The 26,722-nt window shown below is 46.2% G+C and overlaps 1 protein-coding gene across 2 annotated transcripts in view; it reads left to right on the top strand.

The window, feature by feature from the left end:
* The window catches only part of LOC111075754 (alpha-2C adrenergic receptor), a 44,292-nt gene that overhangs the window by 15,025 nt on the left and 2,545 nt on the right, over positions 1-26,722 (top strand). For both annotated transcript variants that reach the window (XM_022369229.2, XM_022369227.2), the window contains exon 2: positions 25,922-26,080. In XM_022369229.2, the coding sequence (XP_022224921.2) occupies positions 25,922-26,080 (159 nt within the window). The remainder of the gene's footprint in view (positions 1-25,921; positions 26,081-26,722) is intronic.

Raw genomic sequence — 26,722 nt, 5'->3', positions numbered from 1 at the left:
CCATTGTTGCTGCTCCAAGGAATTTCAGGCCATCGCCATCCAGTAAAAGGCAGCCCACAACAGAGTCTGCTGCTGCTGCTGCTGCTGCTGCTGCTTTGTTGTTGCGGGAATAAACGTTAAAATATGATTTGATATTATGGCCAGGACATGCCGCATGTAGCATTCCCATTCGTTATCCCTGTTACGGCTGCGAGCGTGTGGCAAGAAAGGGGGGGACTGAGCAGAAAATTAAGTGCGTCCCATCAATGGAATTTTGATTGCAAATAACAAAATGTTGGCAAAAAACCCTATCTCAGGGAACCCTATCTGATCGATGCCAACAAGTGGGTAGATCGTTGACTTCTGATACCACAGGAAAGTAGCTCGGAAATGAATCTCAGCTTGAATGGTTTCAAGGGGTTCGCAGCTGACATAAAATCTGGCAAGCCAGCTGTGGCAGCCACTCCCTGATTGCTGGGATTGTGTTCGCATTGCCGGCATATGCTGTGTGCGTCAGGCCCATGCTGATCATAAACTTGCCACACGCTTACACAACCCCTCACAGAGGCAAATAAATAAGGCAACCAGAGAAAAAGAAGCCCAGTCAACCCAACCCAACCCAATCCTATTTGCAGCACCTACAAGCTATGCTTGCCACTCTTACGAGTCTTCCAAGCAGCAGGCACCAGGCACCAGGCACCAGGCAAGAGAAGAGGCAGTAGGCACAGCACACATATCATTTGTCTGTCTGTCTGTCTGTCTGTCTGTCTGCCTGACTGCCTCTCCATGTGTCCCTGTGTCCTTGTGGCTCTTTCACTCATTGCTCCTGCTCCTGCTGCTGCTGCTGTAGTTGTTGATTGTAGTTTGTTGCCGCCTCCGTTGTCGTGTTTGTGGTTACACTTTGCGTGCTGTGCACTTCCCCTCAACCCACACGGCGCATACGTTTTTTTTTTGTCCCCAGACCTTTGCATGCGGTCGACCCTTGCCGTGTCTGCCAGAGCTCCTCTCTGTGTCTCTCTCCGTGTGCGTTGGCCTATTGTGCTAATAGGCAACACTATCGTATTTTAACAGCTTTTATTTACATGTGCGCTCGCACACAAATAAAGAACAGCAGAAGTAGTAAAACAATTGCTTGGCAAGCCGCAGCTTTAAATACCCTAGAAGTACGACGCTTAAATCTGATATGAATTTGCTGGTAGTCAAGTTGAATCGCCTTGAGCTGTATTAGTTAATGTTACAGAATTTATTCAATTCTTGCGGCTAATAGGAGAACAAACTGTTCGTCTTTGCCAGGCTATAACAATTACAGAGAGAGCAGAGGAGTCTTTAAGCTGCTGCCCAACTGCAATTGCAGCTGCCGTCGCTTTTAAGCGGATAATGTTCACTTTATGCATTATAAGGGACCCGTCTGTCTATCTGTCAGCCAGTCAGTCATTCCAGTCACCCACTTATCCACATGCCAGCCAGGGCATGGCATGGCAGGGCAGGGCGTCTCTTCTGGCTCTGGTCTGGTTCTGGTCCCTGCATGATTGGCATTTTCGAGCATCGCACCACCTTACCCTCTTGGCCGTGTCAGCAGCGTCCTTTGTTAACACATTTCCTTGGTTGTTCGAACCTTATTTTGTATACAACACACACTGATAAAAAATGGTGAAATGACAGGTTTTATAATTGGCGATAAAATGCCATTAACAAGGGGACATTGTAAGTCCCGTCTGCTGTTGTCCACGCTGTCCGGGCTGGTCACGTGTGGTGCCTGGCACCTGCACGGCAAGTTTTGAATGGCATGCCACCATAACACATGCCTCTCAAAGGATCAAGTCCCATCCACATTCACATCAGCTGCAGCTGATGCTGCTGCTGCTGCCTCTTAAAGCACTCTGCCCTTAAATTTTCCCATTTGTATGACAAGGTCGAATAAAATGATGAGTAATAAATTTCCTTTTCGGGCTGTTAAGCATGTGAAGTCAATAAAATTTTTAATGGCCACACAGCACTCGACTACCCAGCTACCCCGTAATAACTGCGAGGGGAAATAATGCCCGTTTCCGCGCTCCAATGAGACATTTAACTAGACGTAGCGCGCTGGTTTCCGCTTGATACGGATGGCGGAGGATACATTCGCAGAGGCATCCCGGCGGAAGTTGCAAGTAACGGAGCTTCCTGCGAACGGGCGCCAGTAAACTGTAATAAACACTAGAACGTAAACTGCCGTTGCACAGACTCTGGCCCTGCCCTTGCCCCTTGGAGATTTGACTGACAAATGTGGCCAAGGAAGTGGCAAGGAAATTAAAACAAATATAAAATGCTAGCAACTAGGCAGGCGCCCCCTCACGCCGCTCACGCAGCAGAACTGTGGACAAACTTACGCGGCAAATGAAAATAAATATGAGGCCAACTTTCTCCGTGCTGGATGGAGCTACAGCGCGGCTGGACGTCGACTCTGTCGCTCGGTTGCGCCAGTCATTTGCCATAAAAGTCAACAACTTTTCCTGGCGCAACGCTGATAAAGGCCAGCAGACCCAGCCCCTGACAACAGGCCTTCCTCCGCTGCTCCATCCTGCCGCCATTCATTTCGATTGAATTACGCGTAATCGTTGCCAGTGCTTAAAAATTAAATTAAAATTGTATTTACTTGAGCAGGGAGCGGGCTGCAAGACACCTTAACCTTATCTGAGCCATTCCAGGGGGGGGGGCATAATGTACCGCAGCAGTGATAAGAAATCGATTTGTCCACAGGACGTGCGGCTCCAATTGGCGCATAAACAGAGGGCCCCCCCAGGCCGTGAGGGTATAAATCAGGCAACGACTCACACATATCCACACAAGGGAGGGGAGACAGATTCACCTGCCTTCCCAGCTGGTTGGGTGGATGGGTGTTGCAGTTAGGTTTATTACAGCTATTCCTGTGAGTTGTTTCCAACTAAATCCCCAACAAAATACTCAAAGCCTTTCATTCAAATGTGCTCTGCTCCACTCTGATTTGCTTTTAGTCGAGAGCGAGAGACAGCCAAGTAATTGAAACGAGTTTCGACAAGAAGAAGCCTCTGCCTTTGACAAATGAATTAGAAATGCTCGTTGTCGGGCTTTACCGACTATCAGATACCTAAAACGAAGTCACTCAGAGGAGAATGCATCACTGCAAAATATTCACAGCTTATTCTTAGAGTATTCGAGAAGCAGAATACTCTGCGAATAAAGCTTATTGAAAGCCATTGTCAGGCCCAACCAACAACCAATTGTAAGCCCACTGATTATGTGTGCCCCAGTTGCAGGTGTGTATGTGCCGTTGATTTATCCACGATTTACATGGTAAGTCCCCCGCCTGAAATATAATTTCCATGTGTTTATTTTGGCACGAATTTAACGGAATCGATTGAGCGATGACAACAGCACCGAGATCTGTCTGTCTTTGTTTGGCTCTTGCAGCCCAAAAAGCAGACTCGTTTCTCGAACGAAAGCCCACTGTGTTTTTGCTCGAGCAAAGCAATGATGAAATATCCTCTGCTGCCTGACTGCCTCTTTTCGTGTGTATGCTTTTGCAGTCGTTGCCTGCTTTCCTCTAGCTTTGTCTGCGCCTTCCCCCCAACCACAGCCCCATCCAGAGCCCCATCCCCATCTCCATCTGCTCTGGGTCTCTACGGTAATGTTTTCGCTTCAGTTGCAAGTCGAATATTTTCAGCGATTGCCTCAGAAGCCGCAGAGTAAACAAGCGCTTTCACATTAACTTTCACTCATTCTGTGTGTGTGTGTGTGTATCAGTGTGCTTGTGAGAGTGCTCTCTCTCTCTCACACAGATGCACACACACACAATTTAAACGCTTCATTTCACTTTATTTCGACTGCGATTTCAATTTAAATTCCATGATTTTCCATTTTCCTTTAGTCTGCTGCTTGCTGCCTTCTGTCTGCCGCCTGCTCCTTGAATAACTTTTACTTTGGCTTCGCTGTGGCTTTTCTGATTTTCCTCTGCCGCTGTTCCTTTTCTCTTTGTGAATCTGCCTCATAAGAGAAGACGCCGCTCATGAAAATGAGTGGATTTTGGTGATTTAAATTTTTTATTTAGGATTTTGGGCTTTCAATTGATTAGCACACAAGTTTCGGTTCGCATCGGTTCGCGTGCACCAGCTCTTTCCTTAATTGAAAATGCAACAGAAAATGGCAGGAAGACCGCCAATTAAAAGGCTTACAAGATGACTTTAAAATTTATGGGAATTATGCTGGTGGGTGCGGTGACCTTCTATGCTGGCTTCACGATATTCTTGGCTGCGAATCGTCGAAGGCGAATGCCAAGAAAGAGAATGTTTTAATTAACTTTTGTTTGCCTTTGCCTAAAAGTTTCCAGCGAAATATTTTGGAATTTTCCCGCACAGAATAAAGCTTAAAGCTGGCCAAAATGTTTTTCTATGTGCAAGACGTGCAAGCCTCCACAGTCTGGCGCTGAGACTGAGCCGGTTCGGGTCTGAGGATCTGAGGCGGATGCAGGTCCTGATTTTTGGTTGCTGCGCATTGTAAAGGGCCGCTCCCAACAGTACGCATTAAAATAGATTGCTGTTTACTTTCAATTTAGTTGGCCACCATCAGCATTGCCATCTCAATTCCAATCCTTGCAGCTGTCGGGGATGCGTGGCGTAGTACGTAGTACGTAGATGTACGTTCCTCGACAAATATTTGCCTTTTATTAAAAATTTCTGTGGCACTTCGCGGTGTGGCACACTAACAGTGGCAGGGGGTGGCAGTGGCAGGAGCAGTGCCAGGAGAAGTGCCAGGACCACTGCTGTGGCTTGCCTGATGACTCGACTCAGTGTCGACTGATGCGATTGCATACCTGTCACCGAACAGCGGCTTGGCTGGGGCGAACAAAAAAGAAAGTATTTACTGACATATTTCACTGGCATGCCCGTCAAATAACTAAAGCTGTCAGTGGGTCTGGACTCCCCAAGCTCCTCCTCCGGCCTCATGCAAAAAAATTCCCAAAAGCTGCAAGAACAAAAAAAAAAAATTGCATAAAAAGCAGCAAAGCGCATTGTTTCGCCCAAGAGCGTGGGAATGTCAGTTGGGGACCAGCAGCAGCAGCAGCAGCAGCGTCAGGACGATGACGATGAGTTCTACTGCCAACTATGCGAGTGGAAGTTTGACATTCTTTTTGTTGTGCTTCCCCTTGGTTGGCATTTTTTATTTGGAATTTATTTCATTAGCCTAATGCCCAAAGTGGAATTTCAGAGCTTTGGCAAAGTTGTGCCATAGTTAATGAGCAGCATAGAACGCGGCTGCCCAACATCATCATCATCATCATCCTCGAAGCGGATGAGTGTCAGGCTTAGGGCTTGACCAGGTGAAAAGTTCGCCTCTCTAATGTACTAACTTGGCTTGGTCTCTGCTCGTTCGACTTTTGTTCTTCTATAGTTCTCCCTGCCTGCACATTCTCGAGCAATCAAATTCATTACGCTGCGGAAATACGCAAAGTTGGCAGCGCGTGAGGCAGACGGAGAGAGCTAGAAGTGGAAGCCGTACCACTATGCTGGGGTATTAGTGGTTGCTCCTGGCGTTGAGAGGCCATTATCGCAGCAGCAGGATAGGGCTGGGGATGGAACGACTGCCCCGTAAAGAGATGCGGCCAGCATGCGACCATAAATGGCTTTTGGTCGGTGCCTGAGTGTGCTTGGGTCTGGGTTCTGGGGGTTTCAGTCTCCGTTTGCCTGCAAACAACATGACAGGGACAAGCTGTTCCAGCTCCTGCAGAATCTCTTGCTTCAGCCTCGCTCCTGCTGACTGTTGGTGCCACACTGTGGCAGCCGCCACAGCATAGATAAACAAGATTCTGTTGCTGCTGTCATAACCGCATATACTATATCGCTCATAAACGCCGCCATAAAAGCGACACATACAAACAGCCAACCGCCCCGCGACCCCCCCCAAACAAATATGTGATAAAGATGGCACAGAACCTACAGCCAGCAGTTTAATGGTCTATTGGATTTGACTAAGTAAAAACTTTCGTCAGTGCCATGCATACTCGTAAAACGGCGGCAACTCTCCCCTAAATATAGTGTCTGACATGTTTTATTTATTTGCCCAGGAGACAACTTGTTTCATAATCCATTTTGTTCATCTTTTTTTCTTGTTTTTTTATTAACATAAACAGCAGCATGCAACAGAAGCAACTGTCTTTGTGGGCTCACGTGTCGTATGCGTATTTTGTGGGCCAAGTTTGCAAGGCTTGCCAGCGTGCCACAGTTTGTGGCTGCTTTGGGTCTAATTCTCGACGCTTCCGCTAATTAAACGCTGCAGAGGCAGGCAAACGGTGCAGATTATTGCATTTGTTGCTCTGCCATCCGTTCTGTACTGCGCTCTGTCTGTCTGTCCCTCTCTGTGTCCGTTGATAAACGTTTAGCGTCATTAAAAAGGCAACAATAAGGACAACGGAACGGGATCCCCATCAATGTTGGCCCACTGAGATGCAGACAAGACAGCGACAGATAGAGATGGAAAAGGAGAAAGAGATGCCGCCAGCAATTCTCGTGCATTTCTGCTTGTGTCCCTCTTCCTTTTCGGGCCCCGGCCAGGCCAGATGAAAAGAGTCCTGCCAGCCTGCAGCAACTTTCGCCAAGTTGCAAGTTGCCAGTGCCATTCTCCCAGTTCTCACGCAGGAAGCACGCTTTTTGTTCTAGTTATAGCTGTTGTTCCTGCGACTGCCGCTGCTGCTGCTGCTGCTGCTTCTGGCTACCATTGTTATCGCAGCCCCGTTGAGGGCCCAGCAACAACAGAGGAACATCAGAACGGCATTGCAGCATTGCAGCAGAGCAGTCGAAGAAACTAGGCTATGTCGTCGTTAGGTCCTGTTCAAATTAAACTGAAAATCCTGTCCCGCCGGCTTGTCTCGCCGGTTCTGCAGCCCATACCATACCCTGCCCTGCCCTGCCCATTTGGCCTTTCCCTCAGTTGTCAAACAAGGTTTTGAGCCCAAGTGGCAGCACTTTTTCTAGCACAGTCTCACAGTTCCCTAACCATCCCAAACATCGTCATCCCTTCCCAGACCATTTTATGGCCCATCTCAGAGTCAGCCCATGGCTTGCCCGCAAATGTTGTAATTAAACTTAAAGCATTCTGCTGTGGGTAAAGTTTGCTGGCTGTTTTCCAACAGGAACGCACGAAACAACAAAAATAATCTGAATACGTGAAGGTGCAGAAGCAATAGATACCCTAAATCAGATATTTGATGTGCTGGGATATATTTACATAGATATAAATGGCCTTTTGTCCACTCTTGGAGATTATCCAATTACCTAAAAATATATCTTAGTGCCTGCATCCCGAAACATGTAAAGATCTGCTATATTTTAAGTGAAAAAAAGAGCGTTTCGCTCACAATCAAAGAAATATATCCAAATTAGCTGCAAATAATAAAAAGCCCCCAACTAGGGTACACAAATGCAAATACTCCCAAACAAAAGTCCTGCCAAGGAGGAATGGGAGCGGGGATACAGAGCTGGCGGGCCAATCGATAGCTCTTTAACTTTGGCACTGATGGGTTAAGCTTGCGCCTAATGGCCGCCTAAGTTGACACAGGCAGTCCGGAATAATGGCATCAGATGGAAAAAAATGCTACAAAGATGGCGGCAAAAGTTTTATGTTGATTTATTAAATTAATTGCTACCTCATGCCTCACGATGAGCGGGCGGGGGGGGAGGTAGAGCGCGTGTGGGTTTAATTTAATTTATACGGAATGCGCTCGAGCTTTTCCTCTCCCGACAGACTTTTATGTCTGCGAGCGGATAAGTAAATCTGAGTCGAAGTTGAAGCTCTAGAAAAATAATATTAGAAAATAAAAATAATAATAAACTCGTGTAAAACTCAATTTCCTCATAAACGCTTTCCATTTCTATCGGCTGATACGTTGGAGAGTAAAGATGGAAAATATGATTTATGCACAGACTGCACGCAGGGCTGAAAGGATGAGCCAAGCGGGGGGCGGGGGCCAAATGAATAGTAGATCTACGTGTTGCTGTTCCACACAATTTCCGGGCCAACAGCCATAGCCCAGCTCCTGCAGGAGCTGCCTTTTCTCTCTGGATTCTCCGCCGTGACAGCTCACACTTTATCACTCAGCCAGGAGCAGAACATCGCATCGCATCGCATCACATTTCGCAGACATTTTGCAGTTGATTTAATGTCGCCCGCAGGCAAGAGTTCTGCCTAGAACTTTTCTCAGCTTTACCCAGCAGTTCCCTTTTGCCAGCTCTCCTACTCAGTTCGCTTTCCTTTCCTTTCCTGCGATTCGATTTGTTGCGTTTCCCAATTTTCCAGCAGCTAATGGCGTTACAATTTGCCATTGTTATTCTAGGTGTTGTGCGCGGTGATCTCCCCCTGCCGCGTGCGGGTCGAGGGTCGAGGAAAAATGACGCCACAAAACCCCACGGAGCAAAATGCTCATTTATTTCCGAAAGGGGGGGGGCGACCACGGGTACCTCTTAGGGGGAACTTAACTGCTGCTGATGTTGCTGCCGGAATATGTTGCACGTTAAGCGTTCGCCCCGGAATTTATTGCTGGGCGGCTGCGTGGTTGGCTGTCAACCCATAAAAACTTCGCCTCCTCCTTTCTGGGCTTGGGCTCCTCCTTGGGCTGGAATGGTGGTGCTGCAGAGTTGGTGTCCTTTGGTTTTGCGATGAGGAGTTCTTGGGGTCTGGGGTGTGGAGGTTTGGGGTGTTTGGGGTTCTAGGGTCTGCTCGTTTATTGCATTTACAGTTACTTAATTCTTTTGCATGAACTTGCCGCACAAACATCACCAGCCCTTGCCCCGCTACCCGCTCCGTCCCTTTGTTGCAGGTGAGTGAGTTCTGGAGATTTTTGTGTTGTGTCACCTGGCCAGCCAGCCAGCCAGTCAGGTGGTAAAAACATTTTGATCGTTCCAAACTTTTTGAATGACTTTAAATGGCGTTCCCAAATTACAGCTCAGCATATTGTTGCTGCTGAAGCTGCTGGTGCTCTTATTGTCGTGGATGCCGCCGCTATCGTTGTCGTTGTCGTTGTTGCTGCTGCTGCTGAGCGCATTGATTGTATTTTGAGTGACGGGTACCGCAAAAAAGCTTTTAAGTCATTAATTTCATTTTGAGAGCCAGCCAACCAGCCGTTCTCAAAGGATTTTCAAGTGTACACTTTTTGGGGGGTGGATGATTGAAGGGAGGCGCTGCCACTGGCACTGGCACTGGCGGTGGCCCATTAGCAGAGCTTACAGTCAGCTAGGAAAGTGAGTGTACCCATACGACACACAAATGTTCACCCATTACAGCCAACGGCAAAAAGCCAACAGCAACGAAATGAAGTTGCTCGGGCTGCGTGAAAATGTCTGCCGAATATAAATACACTAATAACAGAGATTTATGTATGGCTCTGGGACTGGCAATGGCTGGCTGGCTGGCTGCCTGGCAAACCTCAAATGAAAAGCAAACATTTAAAACGGGAAAAATGCTTTCCACAGTGCTCCACAGATAAGCGGGGAGAGATGTGTGTGTGCGGCAATCAGAAACACACAATCTGCATTCAAATGAATCAAATAAATTAGTTTGGCCACTTTTTGAGGCCAGAAACCAAATGGCAGCAACAACAGTGCGTATGAGCAATTTTTGTAGCACACAAAAAGGGGTGAGGGGTGGGCATGGGACCTTGCGGGTGGAACTGTTGCTCAAACTTTTCTTTTGCCTTATTTGATTAAAATAATTTCCACCTAACTTCTTACTCTGCTCCATCTTTGGGCTTCTACGGATGTCTGCTTGGTTCTTATCACTGAGCCAGCCAGCAGTCCAGCAGCCATCAGCCAAGGGACACAAAAAGGCAATGTAATTAAGAGAGAGAGAGAGCCCACACACACACACACATATGTAGAACTACGCGTCAAATTAGGTGGGTTGGGGTTGGGGGGCCGCACAACTTAATAGATACAGAGGAAAAGTCAAAGCCAGAGTCAAAGCTAAAGAAATAAATGAAACGAGAGATTACAACCAACGGGATCCGAAGTATTAAATACCCTTACCAGCAAACACGATCGTAACTTTTGAATAACTATTAATACCCTCTGCAAGAGTATAAAAAGGTACCACAGCATACAGAAATGCCCAAAATGAATGACTTTTAGCATAAATTGTTAGCATTGATTGTCTCTCTCTGTGCGGATGAGGATGAGTCTGTGTGTGAGAGCATGTGTGGGGTCCGCTGTGTGTTTGTGTGTATGCTGCTCAAGTGTGCGCGTGAAAAATATGCCAAAGGAGATTCTCCGACATTCGCCCTACACTCCAAATGAAGTGGCCCCAGTGTCTGGGTCTGTTCTGACAGTAAGATTTACAATGTGGCCACGCAGGCACGCATGTGTACGACAGAGATAGCAGCAGTGGGGGCAGGGGAAATACTGCTAAGAGAGAGAGAGCGAGAGAGATAGAAGCGTAGAGGCAGGTTATAAATGTCTAGGTGGCGCCATTTGGCTGTGAGCTAAGCAAACTGGAAATAGGGTTAGAGCAACCAGAAAGTGGAATGCGCTGGGATAGCGCTGGGGGGATTGGCCAGGCGGCAGAGGTTTGGTGGTTGTGAGCAAACGGAAATGGAACAAGGGTTCGCAAATTGTATTGTTTTTGTGTAAATTAGTTCACTTTGTGCGTGTGTGCGTGTGTGAGTGTATGTGTTGCAGCAAGAGCTCGCAGGACGACGACGTGTTTGGACCTTTTAATTTGCATGTTTTATGTTCACTTCATGAGATTTTAGCTGGGAGGGGGGGTCGGTGTCGGGTTCTGTGGTTAGGATTTAGCATAAAATATTCAACCGGCCACATGTGTGTGTGAGTGTTTCTGTCTGTACATATGTGTGTGTATTTTGTATGTGTTTGTGTGCCATAAAGTTTAGCTGTGATCATAATTTATCGCTGGCCTGGCCTGTGCTTGTGCCTGCCCTGCCCTGCCGCCCCACCAGTGGCCGGAAAGAGAAGTAGAAGCACAAGCAGAAGCGAAGCTGAACCAAAACCAAAACCGAGTTTCAATTTGACTTTTGCCTACGGCAAATGCCAACCTCAATTCTCTTAATATTTTCCTTTGCCTTTGTTGCTGTGGTTATTTATTCACATGGCTCAGTGAAACCACTCTAATCAGTCCACAGCCGCTCATCTGGCCTGGAAATTAAGTTCTCCCCGCCCGCCGATGGCACATAAGCCAGAGCCAGAGACCGAACCCGCCCCCATCCCAGTCTCATTTCCGTGCAAGCCAAATGGCAGCATTTATAAGCCGGTAACACGCACGCGCCTAATGACAAGCTCCGAGTCCGCGTTGGTCAGTGAGTCGATTTTATTTATGGACACATTTTATGACACTTTCAGCGTGGGCCAATGAGGGCTAACGGGGCGCCGGCATGCAAAATCCCTGGCCAAATGGCTTTAGATAGGGACGAATCAATTAAAAATCGTCACAGCATTCACAAACATTGCAATAATTTCGCCGCAGGAGAGAACACAACAGCAGAGCTCGGGGATACATTCCAATTGTAGTTGTACAATATATATTATGGCCGAATTGTGTACGTGCTGGCGCATGAAAGGAAGGATATGATGCGTTGTGGCAGGACACGAGCTGGCGAGCACATGTTAAACTCTTTACACGGACATAAACAGCGAGCGGGAATACGTGCGTGGAATCCATACACGGGACGAGTAATTGAAGCCACAAATACAGACGGAGACGTAGACCGGGACTCTTTTGGGAAATTGATGGAAGCATAAGCAGGGATCTGTCAATGGGACGCGTCTCACATACCCCCCAGACGGGCATATTATGTAACTACATTGTACGTATGTGTTTCCAGCGAGTCAGAGAGCGGTTCAGATTCGTCGGCGTCTTGTTTGCACTACGCAAAGTTCCGCCCCAATGGGGGATTGTGGCAAGCAATCACATGGAAAATGCAGCAGCATTCCCCACATCTCCGTGACATGTTGCGCGAGTGCAACTGAAGCTGAACCAGAACCAAAACCGAAAGCAGAACCTGCCGCAGGAGATGAAGCACAGCTGGAGGAGTATGATAAAGGAAAAGAAAAAACTAGAGAAATAGCAGGGAAAGAAAGATGATAGCGTCTCTTGGCTGGCTCTTGGCTTCAACGACTGTCATCGGAAATTGCTGTCATTGTGCCAGAGACAGAGAAAGAGACAGGGAAAGGGACAGAGAAAGGGACAGGGAAAGGGACAGGGAAAGGGACAGAGACAGGGAAAAAGAGACAGCCACACGTACACCGACTGGACTGGACTGGGATGGATGGATGGATGGATGGATGGATGGACACTTCCAATTCCCGCCATAAATCTGGAAATGAAATAAGTGTGCACTGTTGTATATTTGACATTTGGTCACTCACAATCGCCCCGACACTGAACGAGTGTCGGTGTCTGTCTCTATTTGGTCTGTTTTGTTGTTTGTTTGTTTGTTTGTTTGCGTGCGTGGTCAGCACACACACTCACGTATGCCCAAGGACTTTGTGGCCAGCACATACACACACACACACCTAGAGTACAGATACCGGTGTGGGTGTAGGTACATCCTCTCTATGGCCATTCAGACATGTCCATGTCCATTCTCGTACGTATATGTATGAGTAAGACCAAAATGGGAATAAATGAGATATTACCAATTTGTATTGAATGCCTTAAACGACATAATGGAGTGGCTTACATGTCACCCCACCCTGCCCGCTCTGCCCTGTGGCCATGTTGGCTGTGCAAACACATTTAGGAAGCCAGTTGAGCAAATACTCGCCAGTCATTTACCGTGTCAAAGGCGTTGCCAAATGCCAAAGCAATTATCAAGCATACGCCGTGTGGGGAATGGAATGGAATGCCAGCAGCAACCTGCAGGAAAGTAAAACCAAAACGAAAGCGAAATGAAATACTCGTAATAAAAAGCGAGCAACACCCAGCGGATCAGCCAGGGGATACATAAACGGCAAAAAATATGTCAAAACAACGTTTTCCATTTCCACAACAGACCCGAAACCACCGCACCGAAAATGGACAAAGCATGTGCAGGCTGCCAGTCAGGTCCTTTATGGCACGAATTAAATGGACTACAAAACAACAAAAGACCGAGCCAAAGCAGAAGGAAAAACAAAGCAACGCGCGGAAAATCGTAGCACATGAGGCGGGGGATGAGGGACTGGGAGTGGGAGTGGGAGAGGGAGAGCACAAATTCGTACACAAATTGTAAAGAAATAAAATTTTAGTATGCGCATATTGATTTTATGATCAGACATAGCTACGCGTAGGACTAGGACACAGGACTAAGATCCAGCAGAGAGGCAGCACAGAGGCAGGCCAAGCGCCCCGAGAACAGATACATTTCTAAAACTGCAAAGCAATCACGAGTGTGCCAGGCACCAACAAAATAAAACCCAGTCTGCACCCCACTCTGGCCAACAGCAGTAAAGTATCTTCTGGCCATACGCTTCGACATTTGTAATAAATTTCAGTGCTGGCAGAACGCATTGCTGTCGCTGTGTCGCTCGTTTTCTCTGATTCTCTGGCCCTTTGTATTTGTGAAATTATGCCGAAACATTTGCCCTGATTTTCATCGGTAGTGTCTCTGTAAATATGTTCGCTTTTTCTTTTTTTGCTTTGAAATTTCTGCCTAATGCAAAATTGATTGGAGCCGACAAAAATATATGTACCATAAATATTTATGCTTACGCTTGATTGCATCTCTGAAGTGTCAGTCAGCCAGCAGACGCCCGCCCGGCTTCTCCGCAGGATCCTACCCAGGCGTATGTGTGACTGGACTTGTCAGTCCATAAACTGCCGCTGGGAGCCAGCGAAACTTTTAATCTCATTCGCTCATTTCTCACATTCTACGCTTCGTAAGGAATTCTGCTCAAAGCCGCTAAACCTGTTAAACCTTCTGATTCAGCTCTTCGGCCCCGCCAGCCAGCCAGCAAAGTTCAGCCGGGGAGAAAGCCAAACAAACGAGCAACAATGAAACAAATACTTCAGACCAGACACACACACACAGCAGGCCCAATAAAAAGAACACCAAATAGCCGTCCCCTGCAAAGTAGGCAACGTGTCTGTAACCGCAACTGAAATCGAGACGAGCCACAGAGCCAAAAGATGCCATAGAAGATGCCAATATATAAAGCAAAAAGCATCTCTCCGCTGCTGCCTCCGCTGCTGCCTCTGTGTCTGTGTCTGCATCTGCGGCGGCTGTCCCAAATGTATGCCACAAAATATTGTTTACAAATCTCTTCAGCAACGCCCACAAATTTGTATGCGGGGCATTGTTATCCCTGTTGTTCGTCTGTCGTGCGGGTCAGAGGTTGTAGGCTGAAGATGCCTTAAAGTTGCCTCATTTCTTGATTAAATTAGATGCGACAAGAGGGTGGGCACACTCTCTATCTCCTTTTGGTTCTTTTTTTCTGCTGACATGCGAGCACAATTAATGAAAACTTTCTGACCAGCCCACCACGCACATAAATTGCCGGCACTCTCGTCCCCAGTCAGGCGGGGGAGCACAGGACCTGGCCTGCCATAAACTAGAGTACAGAGCAGGCAGGAAAATGACGCCACGGATCCAGGGCACTTGTTCAGCGGGGCACTTTGGGGACACACACACACACACACACACAGAGACCCGCTTAAGTCTCAGCTTCCGCATCCGAATCCGCTTTCTCTATAAATCTGTGTGTGCGTGTGCGTGTGTTAAGAGAGCAATAATTATGTCACATTTTGAGTAAATCGATACCAAGATCCACAGCTGACGCAAATTGTCACAGTAACTTGAACTTTAACTCGACTTTAAATGCGGCGCCGGGCGCAGAAGAGGCAAAAAACAAAAACCCAACCGAACTTTTCGCTCGACTTAAGCAGCAACAACGACCGCCATTATTGTCCTTTAAATGACATTTGCCATAGCTGCAGCCGACGTCGACAGATGCCGAACGTTTCCTCTCTCCGCCCGGACACGGCACGAGCAGGAAAAACAGAGCGAAACAGAGGAAAAGCTTTGCGGAAAAGTGTCAAATAAGAAACTAAATCGCATGTCGTCTGCTGTCTGTGTCGTCTGTTCTGTCTGCTATCTGCCGTCCGCTGTGGACCCTTTGTCGGTCAAAGCATTGGCAAATTTAAAGCTTTCCGTCTATGTAATGTGGGGCTGTGGCACACAGCGCAAAATGGGCGGAAAAATGGTGTGGACTGACACACCCGATTCCATCGGGGTCGCAGAGCAGCTGCCTGCCCCGGGGTAGCATTTAATTACGCTCGTGTTGCTAGTAATGAGGCAAATTGCTTTTTGCTGTCAATTAAAGTAAAGTTTTCGCCTGGGCCGACTCCTCCGCTCAACTTCGAAGTTGCCCTCATTTAGGGCCAATCAAATGCGTTGTGATTCGCTTTTATACCCTTATGGGGGTTTTACACTCATTTGGCACACACACAAAACAAAAAGTATCTCCGACATTAAGAGCTGTACGCACTCGTATATATACCTGATGAGCATCTACAGCTCAGTTGATCCTATATTAAAAAAACTTTTCAGCTGTTACCTAAAAGTTGACTTGGAATATTGTAGGAATGGTTAGCAAGGGTATATACAATTCGAACCGCCTAAATTAGCGCTCACGCATTATTTTTGAGCAGGTTTTTCTTTTCTTTGTGGTAATGTCTGTTGTAAAATGAAGTCTGGAGCGGGGGCCAAATTAGAGACCATCTCTCGGTGTCATACGTATGCTTATTCCCAACCCGTGTCTCCCACGTATGTATGTACTTCCCACCCTTCTGCTGGCACACTTCCGTTTCCGCCTCGAAGCATTTGTTGCTTGCGCGGCAACGTTCTAGTTTCGCCCGTGCAAAAACTGACGGCGAATGCGTGTAGCGATGTGTCTGTATCAGTGTCAGTGGGCGGTGTGCGAGGATGGTGTGTGCAGTGTCTTAGAGCACGTTTGTAAACATCTTAAATGTGCTTTTAATGGGCAGCTTCCCAGGCAAAAGGCGGACGAGAAGGAGTCAAGGCAGCCAGCTGACAGCTGCCAGGCTCCCGCAGCTTCTCACTGTGTCTGTGTGTGTGGCACTAGCCTTGTGGCACAGTCATTTCTATTGCCTTACCGCCGATGCTGATGCTGATGACGTCGTTGCCGTATTTTAATAACGCTAATTAGTGCTCTAATTAGTTGTAGCTTTAGTTTGCCACTAGCGGTGTGTATGTGTATGTGTGTGTGTGTTTCTGTGTGCTTAACGATTTTAAAACACGCAGAACCGTGTCGGAAAAGCACACCATCAACCGAGATGTGGAGGCCCCTTGTGCAATCGTTTAATATTAAGTGCCTCTCAGTCAGCCAATGCACTGAATATGCATTTTCGAGCGCTGCCTGCTGCCTGTGCGCGTGCAAAGGAGCAATGCTTAAAAATTAATGAAAATTAAAACAAAATTATTACCGGAATTTTACATAACAAAACGAACGGGTCGGCGGCGCTTGGCGTTTGGCTTCCTGCCGCCGTGTCTGACTTGTGGCAGCTGCCTCATTTTGGCTTGCGTGCATTGAACACATTTTGTTGCACTACAAAATGGTTGGCAGCGTCAACAGACCACGGAATAAAGTTGCAATTAATTAGCCATTAATGAAATTGCACTCGAACACAGATACGAACGGACAGACACCAGCAGACACCAGCAGACGTTGCATGCCCCGCGGTTGGATAATGAAAATGAATACTGCCAATACTGATGCTGTTAGTGGTCGTAAATGTCGAGCAATCTGGACCAATCGCTGCACCAGCCAAATGAAAACAATGAAATTAAGCTTATGGGGGGATTTAAAATTGAAATCCCACTGACATTAATCAAGTGGAAGTGCAACGAATACTTTTCAATTGCACTTGAGCTTCTTCCATATTGCTCTTTGGAGCGAAATTCCACTCAAACATTCTCTCTTGTTTCTTAAGCTGCTGCTTATACCGTTTAAATACCGACGCAATTTTACTCTTGGTTTATTTTCCCATTCATAGTATTTCCCGGCGTATACCAGGTTAGGTTTGGTATGGTAAAATATTCACTCGTGTTTGCTTGCACATTCTGCTCTTAAGAATAGACATTACCAATTTAATAGCATTTTATTTTAATTATTTATTTTATGGTGCATTAAATCTATAGGGACCGCTCTTTCCATCGCATATATCTTCGACTTATATGTACCAGAATTTACACAACATAGTCAGTTTTTGGCATAATGCGTTGGTGGATAAGGTATCGTGGAATATCCCAGCCCTTCTTAAACCATGAATTAAAATCAATATTTTATATCTTAATTAATTTCTTTTCTGCATTTCCACATGTTAGATGGATATTGACAGAGGTTAGAAGGAATGCAAAGAAGTTCCTTTATTTATTTGAATGTTCAGCCGCATACGCATCGTTGGCCCACTGCAATTAGGTATATTGAAATGCAATAATGCCTGCCGCACGCACACACGCACATTTTGTTAAGTATTTAAAGCCATAAATAACAACTGTGTGTGTCCCCCCATAGAACGGTAGACAGCAAACGGGGCAAAACAAACAACCGAAAGTAGCAGCAAAAGCAGCAAAAACAGACCGAATGAAAATTGCGTGATATGTGGAAAACTGTTTTGCTTGTTGAGTGCCAGGCGTTCTTGTAGTTTGTGCTTGTTATCGTTCTGGCTGTGCGGCCTGGTCCTGGTCATGGGTTGCGGTCGAGTCCCACTCCTTTGCCGTCGCATCTCCCCTTGTCTGGGGCACACGGTCAAAGTCCCAATGGCAACTTGTCCATGGCTGCTGCAGCAGTTGTTCATTTGTCCGGCTCGACCAAACGAGTATCATGCTGGTTCTGTCCGAGTCCTGGCCCAACTCCACCTACACTCCAGCCCCATTCCCAGAAACAGACACAGCCCCTGCCCCTGCCCCAATCTCTCTCTCTCTCTCTGTTGGTAAGTTTGTGTGTATAACCAATAACCATTAAGCGTTAAAATTTGTGCAACATTCTTGTTGTGTGTAGTTCTGGTTGTTGCTGTTGCATGTCGCCTGCTGCCACAAGTGTGTGCGTGCCAATACAATCCAGAGCCAACTAGATTTGCTCCGCAGGCCGAAAACACAGTAATTATTTTTGCCCAAAGATTCGGGCCGCTTGGAAATTCAACATAAACACGTTCTAGATGGCATTTGATTGAGTTTTGAGTTGAAGGCCGAACCAGCACTGAGAAGTCCTTTGTTTGAAGTCATTTCATATTCTCTATGAGCAATTATATAAATATATATTTTATATAATATGATATGACGAGCAAGATTTCGATAATCGGCGGAATCGGAATAATTTTCAGAACGATAATTTAATTTCGAGTTTTTATAGTAAATTCTACGCGTATTTGGTGTGCCCTATGAACCCCTTTTGGGCTTTAAAGTTTTGACTGTTGGTCCGGAAAAAACAAATGTGTTTATTTGGGTAGATTTAAAAATTAAGAATAATTTTATAAGCCTCTTATGACAAGCCTATGCTACTTATACTGCTTATGCTGGAGACTACTTCAGGCCACTGGCACTGACCATGAATAGAAATAGTTTTGGGCCCTGCAAAAAGTCTGTTATCTAGTCTGTTAAATACGTCATAAAACATAATGCGAAAACTTTATGCTAGGTTCGGGAATTTTCCCTCAGTGATACTGCTCTTCTATATATCATTTTAAATTTCCAATTGCCCTACTCGGTCATCCACTCACAATCACATAAACACAGGAACAACAGGAACAAGCACAAACATACATACTCGTACATATATTTGCAGAGACACGGAATACGGACAGCTATAGCTCTGCCTTTGGCTGGTTAAATGCCTGTTTGGGCTTGAAGCACGGCTCAGTGGCAGCTTCCGGTTGGTCCTGGTCTCTGCTTTGGGGGGCTGGGGCTCAGTCCTAGAAGGCATGTATTTAATTTACTGTTAAAATTAACGAGACCGTTGCCACTGTGGGCCTGAGCCTGAGCCTGGTTCTGTTTCTGGCTGTGGTCGTCGTGCCACTTGTGTACAATTTTGCGGAGTCCCAAACAACCGTTTGGCAACAATTTGTTACAGCCGGCAACTGAAAATGATTAACAATGCATGCGACATTGTGGTTAAAGGCATAATATTAGCATACATTTAGGCCTTGGCCCTGCCCCCTGCCACACACACACACTCACACACATACGCAGACTTCCTCTAGCCCTCAGCCCCTTAGCCATATGAAAATTAATTTTCTGCTATTTTACGTTACATCCCCTCCATACAAAATATCCACTGCCGATCCGGCATGACATCGGCTTATTGTGCTATTTATGTACGAGTATGTGCCTGCCATTATTCTCGTAACAAGACAAAAGCCCGTATTAATTACACAACTCATTTGTTCTGCGGAAGACTATAACCAATGACACAAAATCAATAGCTAAACGGGCCACTCCACGCCCAGCGCGCTCTGCTGGATAGAGTCATCAAAGGGGAGGGCTGTGTGCCTGGCCTGGTCCGGTCTGGTCTGGCCTGGTCCGAGCACACAATGAGCCCGCAACGCAACCGGTAATCAAATAAAACGCAAGTCAAATCGTGTTGCATAATTACAGTCATCTAACGGCAAACATCAATCACAATTTATGGCGTGCTGCAAAAAAAATACAGCATGTACTTTGGCACGCCGAAATCTGTATACTCTTCCTGCGCGAGTTCTGACTCGAGGTATGGAATTAGCCCTTTTAACCCCTTTAAATATTCCAATTTCATATTTATAATAAAAAAATAACAAATTATAACGAATATTTCATGACGATAACATTTAAAGGAAGACCTTTACAACCCCATCTAACGAAATATATATTTTAATACCACTCATCAGTATTTTGCATATCAAACACCTTGGCTCAGTTGGTATACCACCCTTTTAAGGGTATAGAAGAGTGGAAAACGACTGGAAATTGACCAAGGCGGCAAACTGAGAAAACAAATTGGCGTGCACCAGGTCAGGTTAGGCCCCCCCGAACCCATAGACTCGTACTCGTACTACCCCCACTCCAATCGGTATGCGGGGGCCTGAGACTGCGTGTCAACAAGTAATTTCCGCAGCCGTGGATTCATAAAAACAACAACGAATCTACGGAGCGGCTTTTTTTTGCAACAATAGGAACAACCATCGAGCAACAGTTGTTGGTCTCTTTTGTTGCTATTTTATTTTTACGATAATATTAAGCCGAACCGGCTGGGAACGGCTGGCAATCAGCATAAAGTGGTTGCCATTAAAAATATCAGGCCGCATAATAAAATGGTCGTTTCGCAGCGGATATACCGCGCATAGGCAGGCATCCATTCCGGGAAGGGAAGGACCTCCGACTGGTTGCCTGACCATTGTTATTGTGTCTCCATCTCCTACTGCTATCCCTGTGCCTGTCCTGGCTGAGAATCCATGAAATCAAATAATAAAACCATAAAACCGGCCACAGCAATTAAAAAGCCTCCAGCATAATTCCGGCCACTGTTTTTTCCTTGTACTCGCATTTGTTGCCATTTTTTTGTAGTGTAGCCTGAGCCCGTGGACCGAAGCCTGAGCTGCATTTCCAGGGCTTAGCGCATGGCTGGAGAGCCTGAAAAATTGCAATTTAATGAAGCATACCGTTAGCCGCAATTAAGCGGCAATAACAAATCAGCCATGCTGCTGGCTTTACAGCCCCGCGAGGTCTGTCCGGCAGATTTTTTGTTTTGCTATTGAATTTATTAAACAAATTGAAATGGAAATAATTCTTTCGTTGTTTTACACCCCAAAGCCACAACACAAAGGGGATCGCATCCATTTTCACTTAATTTGAAGGCTGCACTGCACTCAACAAAAAAGAAAAAGGAATACAAAGGCACACAGAAAATAATAGAAGAGAATAAAAGGGAATTCGAGTAGAATATAGAATTACATTTTGTACTTCAACTAACTTACTTGCAAATATTTATATTTTGTCAAAAAAAATTTAACATTTTGTACAGTGCAGACCCGAAATGAATATCCCGGATGGGGCTTCTTCAATTGTCTCATTGTCCTTCGCTTTTAATTTCTATAAAATTCGCTGTCAGTGGCTCGTGCTGGACATTGTCCCATGCTAAATGGCGCAAGGAGATGAATGGATGGCTGGATGGAGCCCGGTATTAGTCCTCATTTGAGTGCCCTGCCGGGTGCTGGGCGCGGGCTGGGTGCCTGCTGCTGCTGCTCCAAAAAGTACATGAAGAAGCCACTTGATTTACATTTATGGCGTGTGCGGGCAAGCGTTAACTTGAGGAAATGCGAAAAGGCAAAGGAAAATAAAGTCAGCGGGCGATGACTAATAGAAAATAGGGAAAAAGCAATGGGAAAATGCCAATGCGAAATGCAGTCAATTGAACTGAAGGCAAAGTAATACTTCCAGTGCCACGCAAATTGGCTATGCAAACTGTACAAAATGGCTGCTGCTTCAGAAGGCAGCGACAAACGAGCACCCGAGCAGCAGTGTATTGGACCGACCACTTCAAGTACTGACAACATTGTCAGAAGGGAACAAAACGAGGGCCAAAAAGGCGTCGTCGCCTGTAGTTGCACTTTAGATTTATTGATTGTCTCAGTGCGTTCTTGTCCTTGGCGTGTCCGAATGGGTCCTGTAGTCCCCTGGTCGTTCGCAGTCCCCGCATTCCCCGCAGCCCCTGGCAGTTCTTCCGTCTCTTGCTGCTGCAGTCCCTGCAGTCCAACATCAAGTCTTGGCTTATTGCTGTTGAAAAAACTTGCTGGAGCAGCAACAAACATCCAAACCAGGACACCCAACAATGCTGATGATGACAGCAGCGTAGCTCTAGCTCCTCCTCCTCCACCGGCTCTTCGCCGTTCAGGGAAAAAAAAGAACGCATTTCTTATATGTATTTATTTGTTTGTATTTGTATTTGTACATATGTATGTGTGTGTACTCTCTATTTGTACGTTTCCGTGTTTGGCTGGACTTTTTGCTCAGCGCCATTTTTATTCCAACATTTTTTCCAACATTTTTTTTTTCTGCGTGCAAACTTTCTGCAATGCGCCGCCATATTCGGATTGAAACTCTTTTGTGTTTACAGCGGAATTTCTGCACTACTACATTTTACTTCATTTCGTATTATTTGCGATGCCTGGCAGCTATTGGTGGCCATAAACTCTGCTGAGTCTAGCGGCCAGTTGATTTACCTTTACGTTTTCTCATCTTAAGGCGTCACTCACACGCAACGTGGAACTTGAGCAGCCGAGCAGCCGAGTGGACTTAAATATTTTTAATTACGCTCATTTCTGCTTGCTTTTCCATGTTTACATTTCAATAAATTTCTACTCGCTGGGCTTTGCTCGAGGCCCATCAGCCCTTTCATCATCTCTCTGGTACACTCCCTTTTTCCCTCTCATTTTGCTCTGTTTTTTTTCCTGCTTTTCTCTATCATCCTTCTTGGGCACTTGTCATCATCAACACTTGCTGCTGTTCCTGTTGCCACTCCGCCCCCCTCCTAACGAATTTGGTGGCGCATAATGAGTTTTTGTTTCCGTCAGCTTAAGTTCCCCGATGCAGGACCTGGGACCCAGGAGCGCCAGCGCCAGCAACAACAATTACCATTGCCATTTAATTAAAAATTGCAGAATAATTATTTTTCTTTTTCGCATCGTTCTTTCTTTCGCTTCTACTCTCCGTTTTGTTCGCTTTCCTTCGGTGTAAGCTTGCAGAAACTTTTCAATAAACAAAAGCGCCCTCTGCAATTTTAAAATCTGCAAATTAGCACAAATGCTGCTTGTGGATAGTCGGATGAGGGGATGGATTGAGGGCTGACTCAAAGAATGGCTACAGCATAACGGAAAAAAAACTATACATTTATTTTCCACCGACAAGCAATTCATTTAGTAAAGTAAATCCGTCCCATTTGAAAGCATTCTTTGCTACGCAAAACCAAGCACATTTTTGGGACATTTTCACAAATTTCGCTGAATGCAAGTTACGGGGGGCGTAAATGAAAATGTCGCAATTTATTAAAACTCAAATAGTGCTGGTAAAATTAAAAATGTACAAGTTTTTTGAGTATTTTTTTGCAGGCATTTTGGGCTAACTAAATTAATTCGATGTAGCCATGTGCCAGAAAATGTACTGGCTACCAGCCATTAGAAAGCGTCGCGACGCGTCGGTAGAAAACGTATCGTATGAAAGCAGCTTCAGGGGTGGAAAAAACTGCTGCAGAGGTTTGTGCCAGATGAAAATGAGTTAACCAGAAAAGCGGGAAACGAAAAACGGAAAACAGGCTACTGGATACGGCAGGGTAAATGCAGCAGCAGCCAAATGAAGCTTTCAATTACATTAAATCCGCTGCGAAAAAGTTAGCGTCACGCACACAGTTGACAATTTATTTGTTCGTCCAGTAGTTTCCGGCCCTAATGGCACGCCCCAACCAGGTGTGTAGCCCCAGGGCCAGTGACAGCCAGTTTAGTCAGTTTTGTTTCTTCTTTTTCCCTTGTACAAATGTCAGTTTAAGAGCTTTGTTCAAATGCGTTAATAAAATATACGAGTATATCCTACTCGGCCTCCTTCTCCTCTCCCTCCGCCTCCGCCCCACTTGGCCCGACATCATTATCAGTGTGGAAAAGTTGGCACGTTGTTGCTACAGGTGTTTCCCGAGCTACGTGTGTGCATAACTTTTGGGCCTACACACAGAAAGTTTTTTGGCCAACTTCTGGCTTTAGCTTGAACTTTGGCTTTAATGCAGCGGAGTCTCAGCTCTGGTTGGAAGCGATTTCAGTTCGTTTTGCTGACAAATGCTGTCAATATATCAACAGTAAACCGTAAATGATGAGACGAATTATTATGATGCTGCTGTTGCTGCTGCTGCTGCTGCACCCGTAACCGTAGCAACCATTGCAGCTGCAACCGAGTTTGCCTGTGTGGTAGGCAATAAGTTGAAAGCCGAGACGGCCAGCCAACGTCAGCATTCAAGAATTCTGCTTAAGTAGCTGTTGGTGGCTTTTCCAAACTCGTCTCAACCTGCCACTTGATGCATATTTTTCGGCAACATTATACTCGACGCTTAATACTTTATGCTTATTTTGTTGCCGCAACAGAGTCCCGGAGGAGCAGCATCAGCAGCAGCAGCAGCAGAAGGAAATTTATTTTCTGCTTTGGCAGCAGGATAAAGTTGTCTCGTATACCCCGTGGACCCCGCCCCCACCCCCACTCCGTCTCCCTGTTGCAACTTCGTCTGCGGCTTATGATAAACTGGGCTGCACTTAAGCTGCCTCTGCCACATGCGAGACTATGTGCAACTATGTGGCTCTTATTTACTGTTAGCTCTGCTGAAATTCAATTTGTGTGTGTGTGTGTGTGTGTGTGTGTGTGGGGAGTACGAGTATCAGTACGAGTATGAGGGTTGTAAGCAGCTTAAAACTTAAATAAATTTCGTTTGTCACCAGGACGGACTCCTTTTTCCAAAATTTTTATAAATTGCCTGTCGATTTCTTTCTTGCCCGGCTGCCTGCAACCAAGAGCCCTAGCTCAAGTTGTGGCCAGCTGATGCTTGGCACAGGCACCGGCACCGGCACAGAGTAGAGAGCACAGGGCACTCCATAACCTTATACCCTCCATACCACTCAACTCCACTCCACTGCCAAGCCCATCTGCTGAGGTGGCTTAAACAAAGGAGGAGGGTCCTTCGCCGAGAGTTATGCGTGGCTTGAGGGAAGGGGATTGAGGGGCGTCTGAACTATGTATAGCAGCAGCAGCAGCAGCAGCAGCAGCCAGAACACCAGCAACAAACGCGGGACAAAGGCTTTTCATTATGCACGCCACTCGCCGGCGAACAACACGAACAACAACTGCAACAACGAGACTCTCAAAAGGCCATGCCCTGCTGCTGCCCCTACTCCTACTCCCGCTACCGATCCGCCTCTTGGCTGCCATTCGCATCAAGTGCACTTTCTGTACCCTTGCAGAGGGCGCTATGATTTTTAGCAGATTTTTGCAATGCAAAAAATAAAATACTTCCGGCAAGCGAAAATTTATTTTCTACGAGCTACGAGCATTCCGATTTGCAGTGCCTCAGTTTCAAATAAATCTAACTGAAAGTTTTCATAGACTTTTAAGCAGCATACGAGACGAATCATTTAATCCAAATTGGCTTAGAGCGATAAATCCACGAGGGTATATTAATCTTCGGTACCCGAATTCTGGCATTCCTGCTTGTTATTCTATGCCTTTCATCCAAACACTTAATTTGCATAATTTTTGTAAAGAGGGTAACAGCCAGCAGCAGCAGCAGCAGCAGCAGCAGCGGCCACCATAAAGCGATTTAATTCCGCCAGCTTTAAATAAACGAAATGCAAGTGCCACAAAATGTGGTACGTAATTCGGCCCTAATAATTCCTGCTGCAAGTTTTGGGCGTTGGCAGGTGGTGGCAGGTGGAAGCCCTTTTGCGGTGGTTGCTTGGCAATCCAATACTCTTACTCTTACTTCATTTAACCTTATGAAATTTCATGCACTTTTGCATTTTTCACTTAGATGCTCAGTGAAGGGGGGAAAGGGGAAGACAGCGGCAGACAAAGGCATTTTTCCATGCCAAGCAAAATGCATTTTCCAGTAAATCAGCCTAATGCACTCAACGACTCGCCACTATCGGGCCCCAAAAAAAAAAAATTGCCCAAAGCATATTCAGCTTCTGAATAGGTAAGAGGATAAAAAGTCACAAAGGGAGGCGGGCGGAGGTTGTGCATCAAATTTAATCTGGCAACCGATAGTTGAGGTAACTTTGTAAAGGCACCAGTTATGTGGGCCATAAGCTGGAGCAGAGAGGGAATTGCCAGCGAAGACTGACAAAATTACACCTGAATTAGATTAAATCTGCACAATTCTTGGACTACTTAATAATCCCCCTTAAACATTATCCATATCTATTCCAGCTGAGCGAGGACATCGGCTATGTGCTGTACTCGGCCCTGGGCTCCTTCTATATCCCCAGCTGCATTATGGTCTTTGTGTATATACGAATTTACTTTGCCGCCAAGGCGCGGGCGCGGCGAGGCATCAAAAAGCATCCGCGCAAAACAAACAACGAACAGGTGAGTGTCTAACCCTATTGTAAGTATAAATATAATCTGAATTCGGTGCACACTGACCCTCAGTCCTCATTCCTGGTCTACGGTTTTGGCTTCTTAATGAACTTTGATGGAAGCACATTCGAGTGAGTGGCAGAATGTCCTTGCGGGGAATGCAAATTTTTACATTTCACTGAGCAAATGTAATTTCCATTCCTATCCCTTCGTTGGGTCAACTCGATTTGGCATATGTGGCGTATGCGCAATATTTGCTCACCTTTCACCTGCTTAAAGTAATTGTGCATTACCAGGCAGCTCCAAATTGAGTGCGCACACACACACACACACACATGCTTTGCCTCAATTTCCCATCAACAACTTGGGGGATTCGTGGGTGGGATTTGGCTGAGCTGGGCTGGGCTTGGCTTGGGTCGCGCCAACGTTGCAATTTTGGGCGCTGCAGCTGTTGGCCACGTCTGCAGCAAACAGGGCCATTTCAGTGAATGGCTTTTGCTGACTCTGCTGGGTGGCCCCCCGCCGCCCCTCCGTAAACCTATTTTGGCGCGGCTTTTGTTGAAAATTATCGAAACGCCACCTAATCCACTGATTGAGTGAAAAGTCTCTAATGATCGACGTGGACTGCGTCAATTACCTGCAGTGGCAGCG

Source organism: Drosophila obscura, unplaced genomic scaffold (assembly GCF_018151105.1).
Source record: "Drosophila obscura isolate BZ-5 IFL unplaced genomic scaffold, ASM1815110v1 contig_150, whole genome shotgun sequence".
Classification (NCBI taxonomy): Eukaryota; Metazoa; Arthropoda; class Insecta; order Diptera; family Drosophilidae; genus Drosophila; species Drosophila obscura.
Note: the sequence above shows the minus strand (reverse complement) of the source record. Positions and strands in the feature narration are given on the sequence as shown.